An 18702-nucleotide genomic window follows, 5' to 3' on the forward strand; every position below is an offset into this window, starting at 1 on the left:
GATTCAAATGACGCGACTCTTGGCGACGCAAAAGCATGTGACTATAATTAATTATCACGTGAGCGAATCATCAGGTGACATTAGCCTGACCAACCCATCGCAATTGATCCAATGCATTGTGAAGGCATCAAAGCTTAGCTATCCAATATATGCGCAAGGGCTGTGTTTCCAGCCAGCTCAATCTTCATCATGGCTACCGATCACGGCCGGCCAATTGTTCCGCCAAGGGTCCTGAAAACTGACTATCCCGTATGTGTTTTCCTTTTCACCCATTCCCCTCTCTCTGTCCGTAATTTACTAACTCGGAGTTGCTTTTGTCTCCTAGGTAATTGATACGGATCCGTATGCTCGTCCCAATTCCGAGACCAATTCTCGATATGCTCTATTTCTAACGTTAATCGCAGTCATGTAAAACGAGTATTTGGATATGCAAGGCCGTCCGATTATGCCGTTGGGGCTGGCGTTGCTGCAGCATCACCGGCTCTCTTTTGGATGATGGAACGAATGCATCCGGCGGGTGCTAGGCCGGGAACATTTGGCAAAGCTATGCGATTGGCAACGGCAATTGGCATGTTAGGTGGCCTACTCACCGTATACAATACATCATGTAGTACGTTGACTTTTGTTCAATGGCGTCCTGGTTAACTTTTCGGGGATTTCCAAATTGACCAATCCATTGTTTTTCCCGCACCACAGAACGCTTCTACGGCTTTACAGAAAATAAACGGGAGGTCGAAATGGACATGCGTGAGATGGTTGACAAGGTTAAGAAAGGGGAGCCTCTATACGGAGTCTCGTCGCTCTCGCCTTATATGCAAGGAGTTGCAGCTCGGAATTCGCGATATTCCTCTCTATTCATCCATGTCATTCCTTGGTTCAATTTTGTGAATCACGACCAGGTATAATTTCTCCGGCTCATACGAGATTTTGTTAGTTTTATTGGAACCTTGACTAACATTTTCGGATTAACAGCACGGCGTGGACACCGCGAAGTACTATCAACAAGCTGAGCGAGAGCTAGAAGCAGAACGTCAAAAAGCCGCGTCCTCGTCATAATATTCTATTTTAAGCTGTCGTTTGTCCAAGGGTACTCTGTCAAACTATTTTCCTGTTGCTCCTGCTTCTTTCAACGTTTCTCCCTAGAGATTGAAGTGAATATTGTATATATATAGTGGATGAAAATTCCATAAATTTCATGTTCCTTTTCAGCAGAGAAAAAAGAAAAAGAAATGTGCGGCGCAAAATGGCTCTCAGGAGCTGAGTTATGCGAAGAAAGCGTTATGTCAGGGGCAAAATCTCCGCGAATTCCATCCCCATGCTCGCATCTTCGCCAAAATCATTCTTTAGTTCCCGATCTTTTTTCGGTTTTGGGTTGGGCGCTAGGTTGAACGATGAGTTTTTGAAGCGAGAAAAAGAATAAAGATCTGCCATTATATAATAAATGTCGTTGAATGTTGATTATTACGTACCTCTTTCATTCTCCTGGATATAAAATCGGCGTAATAACATAATTGCTTCCCTCCGGAACAGTCCTCCCGTAAGGCCATATGGCGGATCAATTCCTGGGCTACCGAAAGTAATGCCGAGTAGTTTTAGCAACGGATCCCTGTCGGTTGTAGAAGGTGGACATGGACTCACTCCGAGTGTAAATTGAGGACACCTCCAGTCCCTCCAAAACGTTCATTTGCGCACCCAAAATAGACATGCCTGATCTGGTATTGTCTTAACGCAGATGCACACATTATACATGGCTCAACAGTCACGTAGAGGTCTGTTTCACGAAATATGCTTCGTGGATAATTCCTCAACACTTCTTCAATAGCTAGGAATTCTGCATGTCTGGTCCCCTATATGAATATCAGATCAGCATGCATCACCCGCGCTAGCTGAAATAAAATTAAAAAAGTGTTCTGAACCTTACGTTCATCGACTTATTCGTGTCGTTCATACCAGACCCGATGACTTCGTCATTATGGACGAGTACGCAGCCGACTGGAGTTTCACCACTTGCTAGGGCTTCTTCACCCTTTTTGTTCATTTGAATTAGCGAGATGACCCCGGAGAACAGCACCCCTGAGTACATACCATGTCAAGGGCTTTCTCCATAAAATATTCATGTTTTTGGGCATCACTGGCAAACCGTATGCCAGGGCTGTTCTGTTCCATCTGCTCTGTTTTCGTATTTTGCCCGAGTTCATCTGCGGTGGTCTGCTTGATTGTTCCAGTTGTAATTTTGATACGCGGCACAGCCAACACGGTATCAGATGTATTACATAACCACACAGCCGCCCAAGTTCGATTTCGGCTGGTTGATCCAGTATCAACAAGCGGAGCCTGATATCTAGGTGCAAAAGAGGCTGATGAACCAGCAGGTTGTGCCATTCAAATGTTCAGATGTAATCACAAAGTAGTGTTTTACATATACTGTGTTGAATGTGCTCCTGCAACCCCCTGCGGGGATTCTCAGCTTCTCAACCGTTCTGTTCCTGATGGACCACAGCATTCTAAATGGCGTCAGAAAAGGCAACAAGGCTTCAAGGCCCTGCGGTCGCGGAACCAGCTTCTTCGATTTTGGCTGCCCATCTTGCGCCTCACCTGTCTCCTAGCCCAAATCAGAGACATGCGATCAGCCGAGAAACTTTCTCCCAGCTACGTCAGGAAATTTTGGGCCAAGATGAAGGGAGCCAATTTAATCTGGAAGACAATATCACCGACGTACATAACTTGATATGCGTCGTGGTAAAAGCTGGCCTACAGCCGTCTTTTAGATCTCGGGTTTTGGGAGAAGAATTGGAGGGACAGATCTTAGATTGTCTTGATATTATACGATTGGCAGTGCGCAGATGTCCCCAGGTCCTGCACGAAATATCCGACCCTGAAATCCTTGGGAAGAAAGATATTCATGCGCCTCTGTTTGCCTGGCTTATTCATGAGCTGTTTTCTCTCCTCTTCATATGGGGCCAGTGCTCTATAAAAGACAAGATTTATAGCCTCCTATCAACTATTTATGTTTCCCAATTCAAAGGGCCCCAACTATGGCATTCATCTCGGTCAGTGCATACACTGATCCAAGCTTGTATTGGTGGTTAGTTGCCTCAGAAATCTCATAATATTAAGGGTCAGATGTTGACATAAGTAACGCAGATGTACTATATTCACTGGAAGCCGTTGGTGCTTCAGAGGTCGGGTGTAACGCCCCGTTGTATTTCCCCGGACCCTCACGTATCTTGTCGACTTGCCTGGACAAGTTGTCTCTCCCGCGCTCGATGTTTACCAGAAGGGTCAAGTTAGGAACCCCGGGAGACGCCATTAAGCTTTGCCTTCAACTACTCGAGGCGGTAGCCTGCCCTCCGTTCCATATTACTCTGCCAGCATCTGGCATAGCCAATCTTCGCCGGGTTCTTACTTGGGTGCTTTACTGTCAACAAAAGTTATGGGCCGTTATGCTCGAATGGCTGCAAGTCTCAACGACCACACAAGTAGAAGAACAGTTGGGGAGCCTTCTTGACTTTGTCACGCTCTCGCGCAAGTTATACTCGCACTCGTTGAAAGTGTCACAAGGGTTATGTCTAGACCAACAGGCGAGGCAAATATGGTTGCAGTGTGGAATCGATTTGCTGAACTCCACGAAACTTTATCAAATTATGGATGTCCAACAAGCACTAAGCCAGCTGCTTAGTGATGCTATACGGCTTTCTCTTAGTTCTCCTGAAGTTGGCCGTTTCATTGAGGATCACTTCTCTGAGCCCCTGTTTGATCGCAGGCAGGATGACGCAGGGTTTCGGAAATTGCATCAGTCATTTCAGGTGAGAGTTATCTTGTGTTCACATGTTTCTGTAGCTGCTAAGGGAATTTTTGTAGATGGTCATTATTAGGATCCTGAATAGGGATTCCACCACATTGGAGCTTCAGCTGATGCGAAATTACCTGCTCTTCCACACTCCAGGACTCAAAGCGGTAATCCAATGACTCTGTCCATCCCGAAATCTCCAAGCCGGCCAATTTTCGAGGATGGTAACACTACTGAGAGCGATCGAGCAAGGAAAAGACCCCGACTCTCTAACCCAGAGGAGGAAACGCCCGTCACAGACCTCGTACAGACCGTTACAACCACTGTATACCATCTACTGTCTTCTCATCCAACAACAGGTATAGATGGGCTAAGTCAAATCGTTTTGTAAGCTTTCACATATATCACAGCTTCAACCGACGAAAAGCACTAACTTTCTGTACAGAAATGCTCTACCGAAGCTATCAGAGGAGGACCAATGTGAGGTTTTAACTATGATTGGGAGGATTGCCTGTGCTGGTGCGGGAAGTTTGGTGATGGAGCAGCCAAGCAATGTTACTGGGCCTCAATTCCGATGTTTGATTTGCGATAGTATTTCACCGAGACTCCCTAACAATCGGCCTCAGGAGAGCTCACATTTCAGCGAAATATGTAAAACTATAACTGAAATAATTCCCGTTGTTCAAGGATCTAGGAAGGCTCGAATAGCCGCCATGTTTGGGATTAGGAATATTGTGATGCATGATCCAAAAAACGAAAATGTTGCACTACATTCATCCCCATTGGGCGAATGGTGTCTTCAATCCCTCCGCAGCTCCCTCAGAGAGCTGAGGATGGCTGCAGGGTAAGTAGGCTTTCAATTATGGATGAAGCTGGTATATATAAGCTAATATTTGATGGTAGACAAACTTTACCTGCCTTTCTACGAGCAAACCTGAGCTCAGATATTCGTCGGGCTAATTTCGTAATTGCGCTAGAATATTTACAAAATGTTCTCGAAAAAGTTGATATGCCAATTCAAGAAACCTCGATCATGGCTTTGGGTCGTTTAGCAGAGTAAGAGCTCTCATACTTGGATACATAGAAATCGTGACTGACAAGTAAAAGGGTTTCTGGGGATGAGGAAATGAACATCATTCTTCTTCGTCTTTTCGAATATCTTGGTCATCCAAATCCATTCATTAGTGCTATTGCTTATACCGGGGTGGGCCCTCTTTTTATTTCTCCGATCTTCCATTGCTATCTGCTGACTGGTATCAGCTTTCAAAACTTGCCCAGCATCTAGGAGTGACCCCGGGTGCCCTTTGTAGGCCATTTTGGAGGACACTCTCTGTTGTGATTGTAAAAAACATCCACAGTCGACCACAAATGGCGGATCAGCTGTGCGACCTTCTTGGTATGAAGGTAGATAATTTCTTGAGGCTGACCGAAGTTCACGTTTTGCCATACCTTGTCTTGATGAGAAAGTCCGACATTATAGCACGCATCGGGGCCACATATGATGAGAAACAATCCCCTTACCAGCTTTGCACAAGAAAGAATAATTTAGCGTCGATTCTCACCCTGCTGTTAACCCAGCCGACAAGCGATCATAATGCGATGGTTGTATCAATTTTTAACGAGATGTCGCCCGAGTTTCAGGTCCACGATTTAGCAGGATGGGTTCGAGCGGAACCAATTCTTATTGCTTGCGAGCTTCTCAAAGGGTTGGGGGATTCTACTAATGCCGAAAGATCCAAGGTAAGATGGAAAGATGAATGGTTATCAAATTGTACGAACGCTCACATCGCGAGTTTAGTATTACAAAGCGCTCAAGCTTCTTGCATCCCTTACACCGCGAAAGCCAGAGCAAGGAATTGATTCTTTAAACAGAGAAGAGCTGGTCGCAAATTTCATTGAAGAACATGTTTTAGGGATCATTACCGAGTTCGCCCACGTCGTTAACGATTTTCAAATCCGACAGCCTATTGTAGAGAAGAAGAGGAATATAATCGCTATTGGAGAGATGGTAAAGATAGCGAAAGGTAATATTACCATCGCTCTACCACAGGTTAGTCTTCCGTATTCCAAAGTTAATCGACATGAGCTATATGTAGCTCATTCACTGTAGATTTGTGCTTGCTTGCGATCAGCATTAGATATACCGGAGCTTTGTGATCAAGCTTTTGCGTCGTGGAGTATCATCATGACTTCGCTCGATGAGGTCGAGATCGAACCCCTGATCGACCAGACATTTTCGATCATTATCAAAAATTGGGACACATTCCAGCTAGAGAGCAGGGAACGGGCATTTAGCCTTGTCGGTCACATTTTGACTGAGCATAAGGCTGTTGTGAAAAATGCTTTCGATACCATGCCCTCGCTATCATCTATCCCCTCCATGGCGGAATACGAGAAAGAGATCCAGAAGCTTAAGGGGCGAATGGACCTTCAAACCCGATTCAAGACATTCTGCCGACGATGTCAAAATGAGAACCAAGTAGTTGTTGAACAAGCACTGAAGGAGCTTGACCGAGAATTGCTGGAAAACGAGGAATTTATTCACCGGGTCATTACTAACGAACAGCTGGACGGTATCGTGGCCCAGTTAACCCGTTCATTATTGGATTGTAGCTCCAAATTTAATCCCACATCTCCTACAATAATGAACCTCTCTGCACGGTGTCTGGGCCACATTGGATGCTTGGACCCCAATCGAATCGAATTGGTTAAAGAAAAGAAGGATATCCTCGTTTTGTCGAACTTCGATAGTGCGGAAGAAACTTTAGATTTTATATTATTTTTCCTCCAGCATGTTTTGGTCGAGGCCTTCCTATCAGCCTCGAATACCAGAGCTCAGGGTTTCCTTGCATACGCTATGCAGGCGCTGCTGAAACTTTGCAATCTGGATTTGGTCATTCATCCCCGTTCGCAAGACAGCCAAGCAAATGAGTATTACCGACGGTGGCTTTCGTTGCCTGAATATGTGAGAAACACTTTGACACCGTTTCTAAGTTCAAAATATACTGTTACAATTGGCGCCATAAGCACAAGCTGTGATTACCCTTTGTTTTCATCGAAACTAAGCCATCCTGAGTGGCTCCGAACTTTTACACTCGACATGCTACAAAAAGGGAAAGGCGAAAATGTGGTTATAATTTTCAGCGTCAGCAGCAGGATCATACGAAGTCAAGACATATCTATCGCCGCATTTCTTCTCCCCTTTGCAGCTCTGAATCTGGCGCTCAGCGGTGATCAGAATCAAAGGGACGATTTAAAGAAGGAGTTGCTAAATGTCCTCCAGTACCCGCTTCCCGAAAATAATCATCAAATCAGAGAAAACATAATTTTGTGTAGTGAGGTACGTTATCTGTCTTCGTCATAGACAATGTGAAATATGCTAACAATGGACCTGTGAAAGAGCGTTTTTTCGGTTCTTGATTACCTATCTCGATGGCTCCATGGAAAGAAAAAAGAATATACTAGCCTTGCTGTTGCCATCAATCATCGGTCAAACCGAGATCCAGTGCTTAATTCATGGGCATCTCAAATAAAACTCGTTGAGGAGCTTCTCTCCTGTGTACCTGCTGAGATCATATCGAAGCGGGCGGTCGAATGCAAATCCTTCTCAAGAGCACTTTTCCATTGGGAGCAGTATATACAACAGCAACAACAACAGCATCAGAAGGGTGACACAAATGTCGCTAACCTTGAACCTCTTTATCAAAGGCTGCAGGAAATATATACGCAAATCGACGAACCGGATGGTATAGAAGGTATTTCCGCTTATCTTCATGTTCTTAATATTGACCAGCAGATACTTGAGCACCGCAAAGCGGGCCGATGGGTGGCGGCTCAAAGTTGGTATGAGTTGCAGCTCAAAACAGACCCGACAAACGGATATGCCCAGGAAAATTTATTGACATGCCTGAAGGAGTCAGGCCAACACGGTATGATCATTTTTATTTTCACTGCACTGAAACTGAACATCCCGCTGAGACATATCTAGTTGGTCTTCTCAACCAATTCGACACCCTCGAGTTGGCGAAGTCCACGCTACCGAAAATGCTCCCCATCGCTATGGAAGCATCATGGTTGACCGGTAGATGGGACAGATTGGATAATTACGTGAGGATAGCCTCTGATCAAGCTGTTGGGGACTTTAATGTTGCAATAGGCTCAGCTCTTAGTATGCTCCGTCATGGGAAACTCGGAAAATTCAAAGATACAATCACGAAGTTACGTCTTAACGTCGCGAAAGGATTCACATCAAATTCAGTGGCATCGTTCCATGCAAGTCATGATAACGTCCTTAAACTCCATGCTCTTGCCGAAATCGAGCTACTCACGTCTCCAGCTCCCAAAACTCGAGAGGATCGAATCGCACTTTTTGAGACATTGGACCGTCGATTGGATATTCTTGGTGGATGTATCGCTGATAAACAATACCTTCTCGGGTTGAGGCGAGCAACAATGGAATTGACGTAAGTCTCCAGCATAAATAGGTGCTCTTGTTCCCGCTAAGAGTAGAGCTGACTTGGGTAATAAAAGCTCTTCGTTTGATTCTTCCGACCTTGCCTCACTTTGGCTGCGTGTCGCTCGTCTTGCTCGTAAAGCAAACTGCACGGAGCAGGCATTCAATGCCGTTCTTCATGCTCATGAGCTTGATGATACGTCAGCTACTATTGAACACGCTAGGCTTTTGTGGAAAGAAGGTCACCATAGAAAGGCAATACAGACTTTAGAAGGTGCGATTGCAGCAAATGCATTTACTGCTCATGATTACGCTCCGTCAGAAGAGACATTTCTATCAGTAGCCCCTGATCGACAACAGAAGCAAAACATGGTTACAGCTAGGGTAAGATAGACATTTTCCATTCTTAATATTTTGTATTCTGCTCACTATTAAAGGCACATCTTTTGCTCGCAAAATGGATGGATAGCGCTGGCCAAACACAGTCAGAAGTTATCGTTCAAAGGTACAGGCAGGCTATTAAATTCCATAGTCGGTAAGTGGTCTCACGACGATCAATTCCCCTATCTTGCATCAGGCATTTTCGTTGTATCCGTGCATAAGCGGTCTACTTACTCTCCTTAGGTGGGAGAAAGCACACTATTACCTAGGGAGGCATTACACGAAAATCCTGGATTCAGAAAAGTCAAAGCCTTTGGGTAAAGAAGCACAAATATAGTATGTATGATAAATATCCACACGGTTGGAGCACATGGCTAACAGGTGAATCTCTAGCTTGAGTGGTGAGGCGTCAAAACTTGTTATTGACAATTTTCTTCGTTCACTCGCCCACGGCAACAAATATGTCTTCCAGACTCTACCCAAAGTTTTGACTTTATGGTTGGAGCACGCTACTGCTGTGGACCAACCATTCGATCCTAAGAGGGGTGATAATGAGTGAGATCTGATAAATTTCCACTTATGACTTTCTGCTGACTATTCTCTAGGGAATTTCAAAAATACAGCATGGCTCAGAGAAAAAAATGCCTTGATGACATGCATACGCAGTTGCGCAAATACTTCAATCGGATACCTGCTGCATTGGTGTGTATAACATTGACACCACTTATTAAAATATTTTGCTGATGTTCCCAGCTTTTCACCATCCTCCCGCAAGTAGTCGCTCGAATTTGCCATAGCAACTCAACCGTGTACAATATCCTCACTCAGATTGTGGTAAAAACAGCAAATTCATTCCCACAGCAAGCCCTATGGACTGTTCTTGCAGTGTTGAAGTCCTCGTCTAAAGATAGGGCATCTCGGGGCATGTCGTGCCTTCAGAAGATAACGGTATGTGTATGTCCCGATTATTAGGCACGGCATTACTGATGATAACAGGAGGCTACCAAAAAAATGAAAACCGACATGTCAGCTTCGGAGCTCCGGAGTATCATTAACCAAGGGCAGCGACTTTCGGAGGAATTGTTGAAGTTGTGTAACACATCCATTGAAGATAAGACTCCAAAGGTTAGCCTGGCAAGAACCCTTGGCTTCAACCACAGGACGGCACCCTGCAGACTTGTTATACCGTTAGAAGCAACCTTGACTCCAGTATTACCCACGAACCATGAACCGTCCTTTTTGAAATCATTTCGAGCTTTCCCTCATGACCCCATTACCATTGAAAGTAAGCAATACTTCATATTTCCTAAAACCCTTCATGCCTGTCTAACTTTATATTATCAGCCGTTCTCGACGATGCTCTCGTTCTCAACTCGCTGCAGAAACCCCGTAAGATCAGTATCCGGGGCTCAGACGGAAACATTTACAGCCTCCTATGCAAGCCAAAAGATGATCTTCGCAAAGACCAGCGGTTGATGGAGTTCAATAGCATGATTAACCGATTTTTGAAACGGGATGTTGAGTCAAGCAAGAGACGTCTATGTGAGCCGGCGGATACCTATTCCTCTTAAAAAACACAAAATGCAACAGGTCATTTTCCTAACTACGTGTCAGACATCAAAACTTATGCGGTAACTCCGTTAAACGAAGAATGTGGGCTTATTGAATGGGTTGACAACCTAAGGACTTTGAGAGAGCTCGTGACCAGGCTTCTCAAGGAAAGGGGGATTACTCCGAACGTACGCATTTTACCTCATATTGCGAACCCCTTCTAGATTGTACTGACTAATTTTGTAGTACAAGGAAATCGGGCACTATCTGAATGAAGCATGTACGGATCCATCAAAGCTTCATCTTTTCACCAACAAAATCCTAGCAGCGTAAGTCATATATCCCCTTTCCATCCCCGAAGGACGTACGTTCTAAAGATACGCAGTTATCCTCCGGTTCTACATGAATGGTTTGTTGAAATGTTCCCCGAGCCTGGTGCATGGTTCACTGCACGTTTGAAATACACTAGGAGCAGCGCTGTGATGTCCATGGTCGGCTATTGCTTGGGGTAAGTTTTCACCCCCGAGACACCTAGATAACGTGATCCCGGTTAATCTAAAGCTGTTTGATATACTAGTCTCGGAGACAGGCATGGCGAGAATATACTCTTCGAGGAGAATAGCGGCGGGGTACTCCATGTTGATTTTAACTGTCTTTTTGACAAGGTATGCACCTAAGTCCCGTATTCATACAAAAAAGCCAAAGCAAGGCGGTACTGACGTTTCCCAAGGGATTGACATTCGATAAACCCGAATTGGTTCCATTCCGGTTGACGCAAAATATGATCAACGCATTCGGAGCATATGGATATAATGGTTAGTATTTTTAAACCACCCCTACCTCCTCTTCAAGATTCGCACTCCTAAAACTGGGATCCAGGACCATTCCGAAAGACCTGCGAGCTCACACTTGGCTTGTTACGACAAAACGAGGATTCGCTCATGACCATCCTGGAGACCTTCCTACACGATCCCACAACAGACTTTATTGGCAGAAAGGTTGGTTGTTCCACAACAGCACATAGCCCTCCCTCCTTTGCTAGGAGTTTAGTTTCATCAATGGACTCGCTAACCCGCAAGCAAGAAACGAACAAACCCGAAAGTCCCAGATACACCCGAAGGGGTCCTCGAGTCTGTACGAAACAAACTGCGAGGCTTGCTGCCTGGCGAATCCGTTCCGCTATCTGTAGGTGGCCATGTGGAGGAGCTGATCATTCAAGCCACAAGTATAAAGCATCTGGCTGCTATGTACATCGGGTGGTGCGCTTTCTTCTGAGTCAGTTTTTTGATTGATTCTCGCCTAGACCCTTTGCATCTAAGGGTGATGGATTCTACACGGGTTTAATGATGGGCCTTCAATTGAGTAATTTTTTTTTCTTTCTTTTTTTCCCAACTCACTCCCTAAAGCATAGCACTGTAATCCGAAACGAGTGTATTATTTCATACGCCATGACTATGAAACCATAGGCCCTGTAGGTCCTTTTTTCCCTATCGCTCACCGTTTCGCATAGAAGTTACAATAGTTTTAGGAAACAAATACATTAGTAGAACCACCTCCTAGGAAATAACCACCTACCGCCTTCCGCCACCGCGACGGCTGCGGCTCTGACTAGGACTTCGGCTGCGACTCAGGCTTCTGCTTCTGCTCCGGCTCCGGCCACGGTCGCTGTAGCTACTGTAGCTGGAGGCCCGTCTCCTACGACGAGGGGGGCTATCCCTATGAGGCCTTCTGCGTGGCGGCGGAGTTCTGGAACGCGATCGCGAGGAATAGGAAGGCGAGCGACCCCGCGGGGAGCGTGATCTCGAAATCGACCGAGGACGATATAGATCGTGTCTTTCCATGCCGCGGGGACCGGCAAAACGCCGGGGGGATGCACGACGGGGCGGGGGAGAGCGATACCGGCCTCCCGAAGGCGGAGGTCTTCCAGAATCCAAGCCGGCTCCTCGACCATAAGGCCTCCCGTGAGCAGGTCGGTCAAAGCGGCCAAAATCACCCCTGTTCCGAGCTGGCGGAGGAGAGCGAGAAAACGTGCGGCGAGGCAGGACAATGGATACGTTGAGGACAGCGCCATCAAGTTGCGCTTCGTGCATATGCGATATAGCTGCTTCCGCATCTGCTACTTCGTAGTATAGAATATAGGCGGTGCCGCGGTTGATCATAACTGCGCGTGTAATTTGTCAGACAAACAATATGATCAAAGCAAGGATGATGATAATAAATGAACCCATCACGTACATTGTGGGTTCATGGGCAATTCCAAGCTTTGTATTTCCCCATAGGCGCCGAAAATTTCGCGTAGATGATTTTCATTCACGTTCTTGGTTAACTTCTCAACAACAATCTGTAAAATCCCGATTAGCATCAAAGAATTTACGAGACAATAGCTTGCAGAACTAGATACATCGAATTGCGACGTATGGGACATGATTATCTTTTCTTTCTTTCTTTTTTTTTTTTCTCCTTTGAAAACAAAAAATCAGAAGTGGCACAGTGAAGAAAAATGGACGCTACCTTCGAACTGGTCCGAGGAGGGGTACCGCGGCTTGGGTTTCGTGTGAAGCTTCTGTCTCGATATCGACGATCGCCGCGACCTCTGCTCAAGCTTCTACTGCGGGTTCTATTGCGTGGAGGGGGAGATCTGCTTCCATCCCGATGCCCATTCCGCCTTGGTGACAGACCGGGGCTTGCATCTCTCAAGCGGGCCCGGGATCGCGAGGCATCTGAATGGCGGGATCGCAACGAAGGAGACCTCCGCCGCGAATGCGAGCGAACAGGTGTATGCGACCTACGACGACCGCGGGAGTGTGCTGGAGAGGGAGATCGGGACCGGGAGGGCGATCGAGAACGCATCGCGGCAATGGGTGAGCTAGAAACTGCGAAAGCTTCACTCCAAATCTCACACACAGAGAGGGAGACCAAGAAACGGAGGAGAATAGCAAAATAACAATAACAGCTAATTGAGTGAAAAGACGCGCTGATGAGCAGCCATATGGAAGCTGTTTCAGTTGTCGCGGGTGCTCCTGCGCTGTAGTTGATGGTTGGCGAAGCTTGAGGCGGCAGAAGCGCGATAAACTCAACGACATCTGCCAAGGATTCCGAAACCGAAAAAGAAAGAAAGAAAGAAAAGAAAGAAAAGAAAGAAACACTGCTGATGCTGAATTCATGTAACTCTGTATTATAATCCTATGTTATATTACATTCTACCGCCTCTAAATATTGTTTTAATTATTCGCTGGTTTAGTTCTGCGATTAACTGAGATATTGATCTCTCTAATAATCTGTACGTAACAGAGATATATGAGGCCCAAACGTAGAAGAGATGTCTCCACGGGTATGACAATATAAAATATAGACAGATCTTTTTAATAGCCGGCGGTTGCTCTAGCTTGTTGTGAAAGGCAAGACAAGCAAGGCCAGTTCCAAGCCACAAATCTTATATATATATTTACAGAGATTTTTATTAGATCGTAGTGGAGCTTGTCCACTGCTGAAGCACTTTCCCAGACAGCTGTAATATGTAATATGTAATATGTAGAAGAGCATGAGTGCTTGCTTAACTCTGGTGGTATTTTTGTGTGTATCAAGTGTGTACACGCTCTGGCTTATAAAATAAAGCGCTCCTGGCTGGATGTAAATATCCTATCTCCAGGTCCATCTCGTCCTGCACACGGTTGGCAAGTCGATAGCGTGAGAATGGCGACCTATGTATGTACGGCTGCAGAGTTCCACTTGGATAAGTGAGAGAAAGAGACGAGAGGAATAAAATCAAAATATGCATGTCATTGAGGGAAGAATTGATGTTTATTTGGTCATGTTCATTTCATCTCGTCTCTCCATCTCTCATAACCCTGAATCACCGCCGATGATATCTGCCTGGGCACCTGGTCCAATGCAGATTCAAAGTGTCTCCATCCTATTCTTTGCTGCTGGCCAGTCTCTTCCTCCTCGTCTAGGGCACCGTCGGCTGCAGTTTCACAGATATTAACCATCTCCGCTCCAGAGTATCCTTCAGTCACCTCGGCTAACATGTCAATATCGACGTCGTCATCCACTTCCGATTTACTAATCCAGATGTTTAAAATCTCCTTCCGCGCCTGCATGTCTGGGGGCCCAATATACAGAATATTATCCAGTCTCCCAGGGCGCATAAGGGCAGGGTCGAGAACCTCCGGCTTGTTCGTTGCCGCAACAACAAGCACGTTTTTCAGCTCTTCAATCCCGTCCATTTCATTGAGCAAAGTCGTTAGCACATTAATACCACCGCCGCCCCCCTGAGCTGCACTACTGCCTCGTCGCGAAGCAATTGCATCAATCTCGTCAAAAAATATAATGCTCGGGCTGGCCGATCGTGCTTTTCGAAATATCTCACGGAGTGCCCGTTCCGACTCCCCGACATACATACTCAAGATCTCAGCCCCTTTAACTGCCAGAAAGTTCAACCCGGCTTCAGTCGCCAGTGCTTTGACCATCAGTGTTTTAGAACAACCAGGAGGACCGTATAGCAAAATACCCTTCTTGCCGCTTATGTTCAGTCGTTTCATTCGGTCAGGAAACTAATCAAGACATGTTAGCCATTTCGTGGTTTTTTTTTTCCTAGCGAGCAAACTTGCTCAGTGGGTTGAGTTCAGTCTTTACTTTGAGTGGTCTCTCCACCGCCTTCCGAAGACGCTCTTTTATTTCATGTAGTCCACCAATATCACTCCATTTCACTTTGGGCGTCTCCAGGAAAACCTCTCTCATCGCCGTCGGGCGAGTTTCTTGAAGCGCGAGTGATATATCCGTATCATCGATTTGAAGGAAATTCTCATCGGGAGCGCCGCTCTCCGAAGGTGTTGCCAGTCCCGAAATATGTTGCTCATTCGAACACGACTTGCCCTGTTCCAATTGCAATATTTGCCTAGTCTGCGCTTTTCTACACGAAAGCTGCAATAACGAAAACAGGTCGGCACCGACGTATCCGTGAGTCCGTTCTGCCAATTTTGCTAATTGATGGTCATTTGGCACATTGGACGTTCCTCGGATGGATAGCAGAATCTCTTCTCGCCCCTTAGCGGTCGGAACGGGTAACTCGATCTCGACGCCAAACCGATGGGGTGTTCTAAGGCTGTCGTCAACATCGTTCGGGTGCCTTGTGCAGGCGGCCACGAGAACTTTTGCATCCTGTAGACTATCCAGGGCTTCACAGAGTGCTGAACATATAGATGAATCATTAGGTCGATTTTTGGGAGCGAGGTAATCCAATTGGTCTATGGCAATAAGGCATGGCTGAGACTGAAGAGCTTCGGTGAAGATCTTGCGCAACAGCACCTCCCCATCGCCTCGGTTTCTGTTCAGTACAGAGCTGTTGATGGTGAGCACTTTCTTCCACCCTGCAGCACCGAGTTTGGATAAGAGTGTGCTCTTCCCTGTACCTTTTGGGCCGTAGATTAAAATCCCGCCACTATTCCGATAAAATGAAGGCATGGCCACGTTATGCTCCTGGAATGTAAAGTCACGAAGCCTCTCATTGATCTGCATTACTTGCTGGCCAAGGCCACCCAGTCCTGTGGGCGACACGACAAGTGAGGAAGGAAGAGTCTGACGTCGCAAGGCCTGTCCGATGGATACCTTGGATCGGGAAGTAAATTGAAAGATGGTATTACTCCGGCTTTGCGTGAGAGGCTCGATTTCGGCCACCCTAAAGGTTCTACGATTGCCCCTAAGGTCTAAGTCGAACACCATCCCTTCCGCGATGATCTCACATTTAGACAAGGGGTATTCAAGACCCCACTCCCAGTGCGGTCTATCCGTTTCCAGAAGCGCGCCAAACGCAGAAATTCTGCTGGCGTCTGTGCATTCTTCGAGGCGTACTGCTGATATTTCGTCCAAAGGTTCATGCTCTCGATAAATCGATATCTTTTCTCCCAGCTTAAGGCCATAGAGATCCTGAACAGCTCTCGATGTCTGAACAACAGTATCTGGAATTTTCTCAGCAGAAGCCCACGCGATGGCCGTCCCTGGGGGGCCTTCTGCCGATTCCAGTCGACACAGATCGCCCGGTCTAGCTTTCACAAGGAGCAGGGAAGACGGAGACAGAGAGACACGGAAGGAGTCCTTCTGATCGTTTCTGGGCTGTTTCGACAGCGGCCGAACCGTGAACTTGGGTCCGTCCGCCGCCATCCTGAGTTTCCCGCGTCTCGGGATATGGATTGCTATTGAATCAGGGTTGCGCAAAAAGGCGGGGATATATTGGATGTATTCTGAATGGGAGTAATGGAACAAAATGGGTCTGTACACTGTCCATACTAAAAATTAAAGAGTGAGAATTAGCACACAGTACTCTGTCGTTATGACATAGAGCGAGATATATTTCACCTCGTAATAATTTCTTCTGCCTACAGGTGTAAATCGCACACCGGCCAACAGCTAAATAGTCTAGTTTGTAATTCAAGGCGGGGGTTCGACAGCTTTGAGATCCATCGTCAAAGAGTTTCTGGGTGATGTTGAAAACCCTAATCAGATAAGATAAGAAAATCAATCCATCATCTTCTTCCAAACGCCGCGAGAAATGGAAGAAAACTCGGTGAATTACCGGCTTTCTGCTCCTCTGCGTACGCAATTGACTCAAACTATTATTATCCAGAATACTCTGGCTTCGTTGCGAATCTTCGAGCAGCGCAACCTTTGATGACAGCCACGACACATAATGTGTTTTCATCTCTCGCCATCGTAGCCCGCAGCATGTTCTTTCCTTCGCGATTTACAGCCTTCACAAGGACATATCCCGCCAAGCCAACGCGATTGCTGCGATTCCTCGCATCTACTCCGGCTCGAAGGCATGGAGATAGGTTTGAAATACCGCCTAGTGCGCGCAGAGAAACAGAGGATGGAGTAGACATGAAGGACACGGAGACGACGGACAGGAGCAGCCGGCCGCGATTTGACCCGGAGAGAATATCCCTAGAACACGCCGACTTACTCAAAACATTCGGGCTGTCCGAGATACCCGACTCTAATAACACGGGCGCGACCATCGACAAGCGAGGCCGTATCTCCATTACCTCTGAAGAGGAAAGCCGCCAAAAACATAAAACGGCCCTCGTCCTGTCTCGCGCCCCAGCCTGCCTGGACGAGCGAGACTTCATGTCAATCCTGGGCCAGGGAAAATACCTCAACAAATGGAGAAATACAAGAGGTCTTGAGAAAAGTGAGCATTTTTTCATTTCTTCCCCTCAGATGACGTTCGTGCGCAAGTTACTAGTTACTCGGACTGGTGTGCTTTTTCTATTTATACTAACATAACACATCGCCGGACGTTGGTAGTAATTCCCCTGCGCTTCCCTGACACCCTACGGCGCTCGAATACGTGGATCTTGATATTCTACAGCCCTGCCGCCGCGAAGGAGTTCCAGGACAAGGTGTATCGCCTCTTCGAATTTGCCCGCGACAATCTTCCAACATCCACCATGTCCCGCATCACGCCGCCACCGAACTACACCGCCGATGGTGCGTGCGAGTACAGGCTGAACGACTACACCCTCACATCGCCCTGGCTGCCGCTTTCCCTATATGCATGCCTGGAGCCGTTCGACCAGAAGCTCCAAGACGCGATCGACCTCCACAACAACCTGGCGTCCAGGCATGGAAAGCACGGATTCCCAGTCCGAATCTGGATCGACAGCCAGAGCCGTTTCACTCTCAAGCAGGAATACGTCCGTCGACTCCTGCTGTGGGACGGGCAAAACAGGTGGTCGCCGTGGCAGCTGGTCGAACAGGACCCGATTACGCCGCTGATGGAACCGCTCTCCAACGAGATCTTGACCCCGGACGAGGAGAGTTCGGCGGAGGGCGATTGCTGGCGCATCGCGTTTCAGACTGCGGCGGAGGCAAGGCGATTTGTCAGGGTTTGGCACAGGAGCGTGCTCCCCAAACTGGATGCGTTACCGTTTTACCCCGACCCCCCGCCGTTGATGAAGGCCGAGTGTCTATTTGAAGGCGACGTCTGTTGATCCCGGGATCTTCTGAATAACAACCAGTTCGAAAAAACGACTTACATTGGATGTCCTGGTTTGTTGTGGGACCTGTTGGAGAAAAGCTAGGCGTTATCACAACGTGCTTTTACTTGTATTGTTACTATTACGCCAAATACCACATGTGTATCAACTAATGGATCAAAGGCATCCGGAATCGTGAGGCACGGGTTAGTTGTTATCAAAACAGCCATACGATCTCAATATGGATTGCACAAGTGATTGTGATTCAATACAACCCACGCGGTTATTCTTTGGGGGGTGGGGGTGGGAGGTTATTGGGGGGCTTGCGGAGGAGGGAAGAAATAACGAATGCAGGTGAAATGACGCCATCTAGGAAACAAAACAGAGACACGAAGAGGGAAGAACAGGTGAAAGGGGAAATGGAATCATCAGCAAATGGACGAAAGTCAATAAGGCAAGGAACAAATAAATGTAGGAAAGAACAAAAAAGGATTTAACCGACTTGTTGGATACGTGATAGATGAAGGATCTGGAGACGCCATTAGCGGGGTGGT

General features: G+C 46.8%; 6 protein-coding genes across 6 annotated transcripts; 3 read left to right on the forward strand and 3 right to left on the reverse strand.

The window, feature by feature from the left end:
- Positions 1 to 189: 189 nt before the first annotated feature.
- On the forward strand, positions 190 to 1442 carry HCBG_08329 (NADH-ubiquinone oxidoreductase; the record flags this gene model as incomplete). Its single annotated transcript, XM_045435378.1, has 5 exons — positions 190 to 249; positions 326 to 350; positions 419 to 610; positions 697 to 899; positions 973 to 1442. 5 exons carry the CDS (start codon positions 190 to 192, stop codon positions 1054 to 1056), a joined length of 564 nt encoding a protein of 187 aa, XP_045283870.1.
- HCBG_08330 (tRNA specific adenosine deaminase) lies at positions 1279 to 2382 on the reverse strand (the record flags this gene model as incomplete). Its single annotated transcript, XM_045435379.1, has 4 exons — positions 1279 to 1379; positions 1470 to 1567; positions 1639 to 1847; positions 2086 to 2382. The coding sequence occupies 4 exons, from the start codon at positions 2380 to 2382 to the stop codon at positions 1279 to 1281; spliced, it is 705 nt and encodes a 234-aa protein (XP_045283872.1).
- HCBG_08331 (uncharacterized protein) lies at positions 2335 to 11450 on the forward strand (the record flags this gene model as incomplete). Its single annotated transcript, XM_045435380.1, has 26 exons — positions 2335 to 3085; positions 3145 to 3806; positions 3888 to 4177; positions 4236 to 4634; positions 4694 to 4846; positions 4898 to 4994; positions 5051 to 5530; positions 5589 to 5840; positions 5901 to 7130; positions 7191 to 7719; positions 7779 to 8253; positions 8321 to 8627; positions 8681 to 8778; positions 8868 to 8960; positions 9018 to 9179; positions 9230 to 9326; positions 9378 to 9572; positions 9621 to 9909; positions 9969 to 10166; positions 10239 to 10363; positions 10422 to 10504; positions 10561 to 10683; positions 10753 to 10840; positions 10906 to 10990; positions 11055 to 11173; positions 11259 to 11450. The coding sequence occupies 26 exons, from the start codon at positions 2509 to 2511 to the stop codon at positions 11448 to 11450; spliced, it is 7398 nt and encodes a 2465-aa protein (XP_045283871.1).
- On the reverse strand, positions 11447 to 13339 carry HCBG_08332 (uncharacterized protein; the record flags this gene model as incomplete). The annotated part of the gene is made up of 4 exons (XM_045435381.1): positions 11447 to 12336; positions 12411 to 12516; positions 12687 to 13041; positions 13080 to 13339. The coding sequence occupies 4 exons, from the start codon at positions 13337 to 13339 to the stop codon at positions 11747 to 11749; spliced, it is 1311 nt and encodes a 436-aa protein (XP_045283873.1).
- A 600-nt stretch (positions 13340 to 13939) lies between these two features.
- HCBG_08333 (cell division cycle protein) lies at positions 13940 to 16458 on the reverse strand (the record flags this gene model as incomplete). Its single annotated transcript, XM_045435382.1, has 2 exons — positions 13940 to 14728; positions 14811 to 16458. 2 exons carry the CDS (start codon positions 16332 to 16334, stop codon positions 13991 to 13993), a joined length of 2262 nt encoding a protein of 753 aa, XP_045283874.1.
- A 264-nt stretch (positions 16459 to 16722) lies between these two features.
- On the forward strand, positions 16723 to 18193 carry HCBG_08334 (uncharacterized protein; the record flags this gene model as incomplete). The annotated part of the gene is made up of 3 exons (XM_045435383.1): positions 16723 to 16765; positions 16798 to 17361; positions 17478 to 18193. 3 exons carry the CDS (start codon positions 16723 to 16725, stop codon positions 18161 to 18163), a joined length of 1293 nt encoding a protein of 430 aa, XP_045283875.1.
- Between the last annotated feature and the right edge of the window lie 509 nt (positions 18194 to 18702).

Source organism: Histoplasma capsulatum (genome assembly GCF_000150115.1).
Source record: "Histoplasma capsulatum G186AR genomic scaffold supercont2.15, whole genome shotgun sequence".
NCBI lineage: Eukaryota > Fungi > Ascomycota > Eurotiomycetes > Onygenales > Ajellomycetaceae > Histoplasma > Histoplasma capsulatum.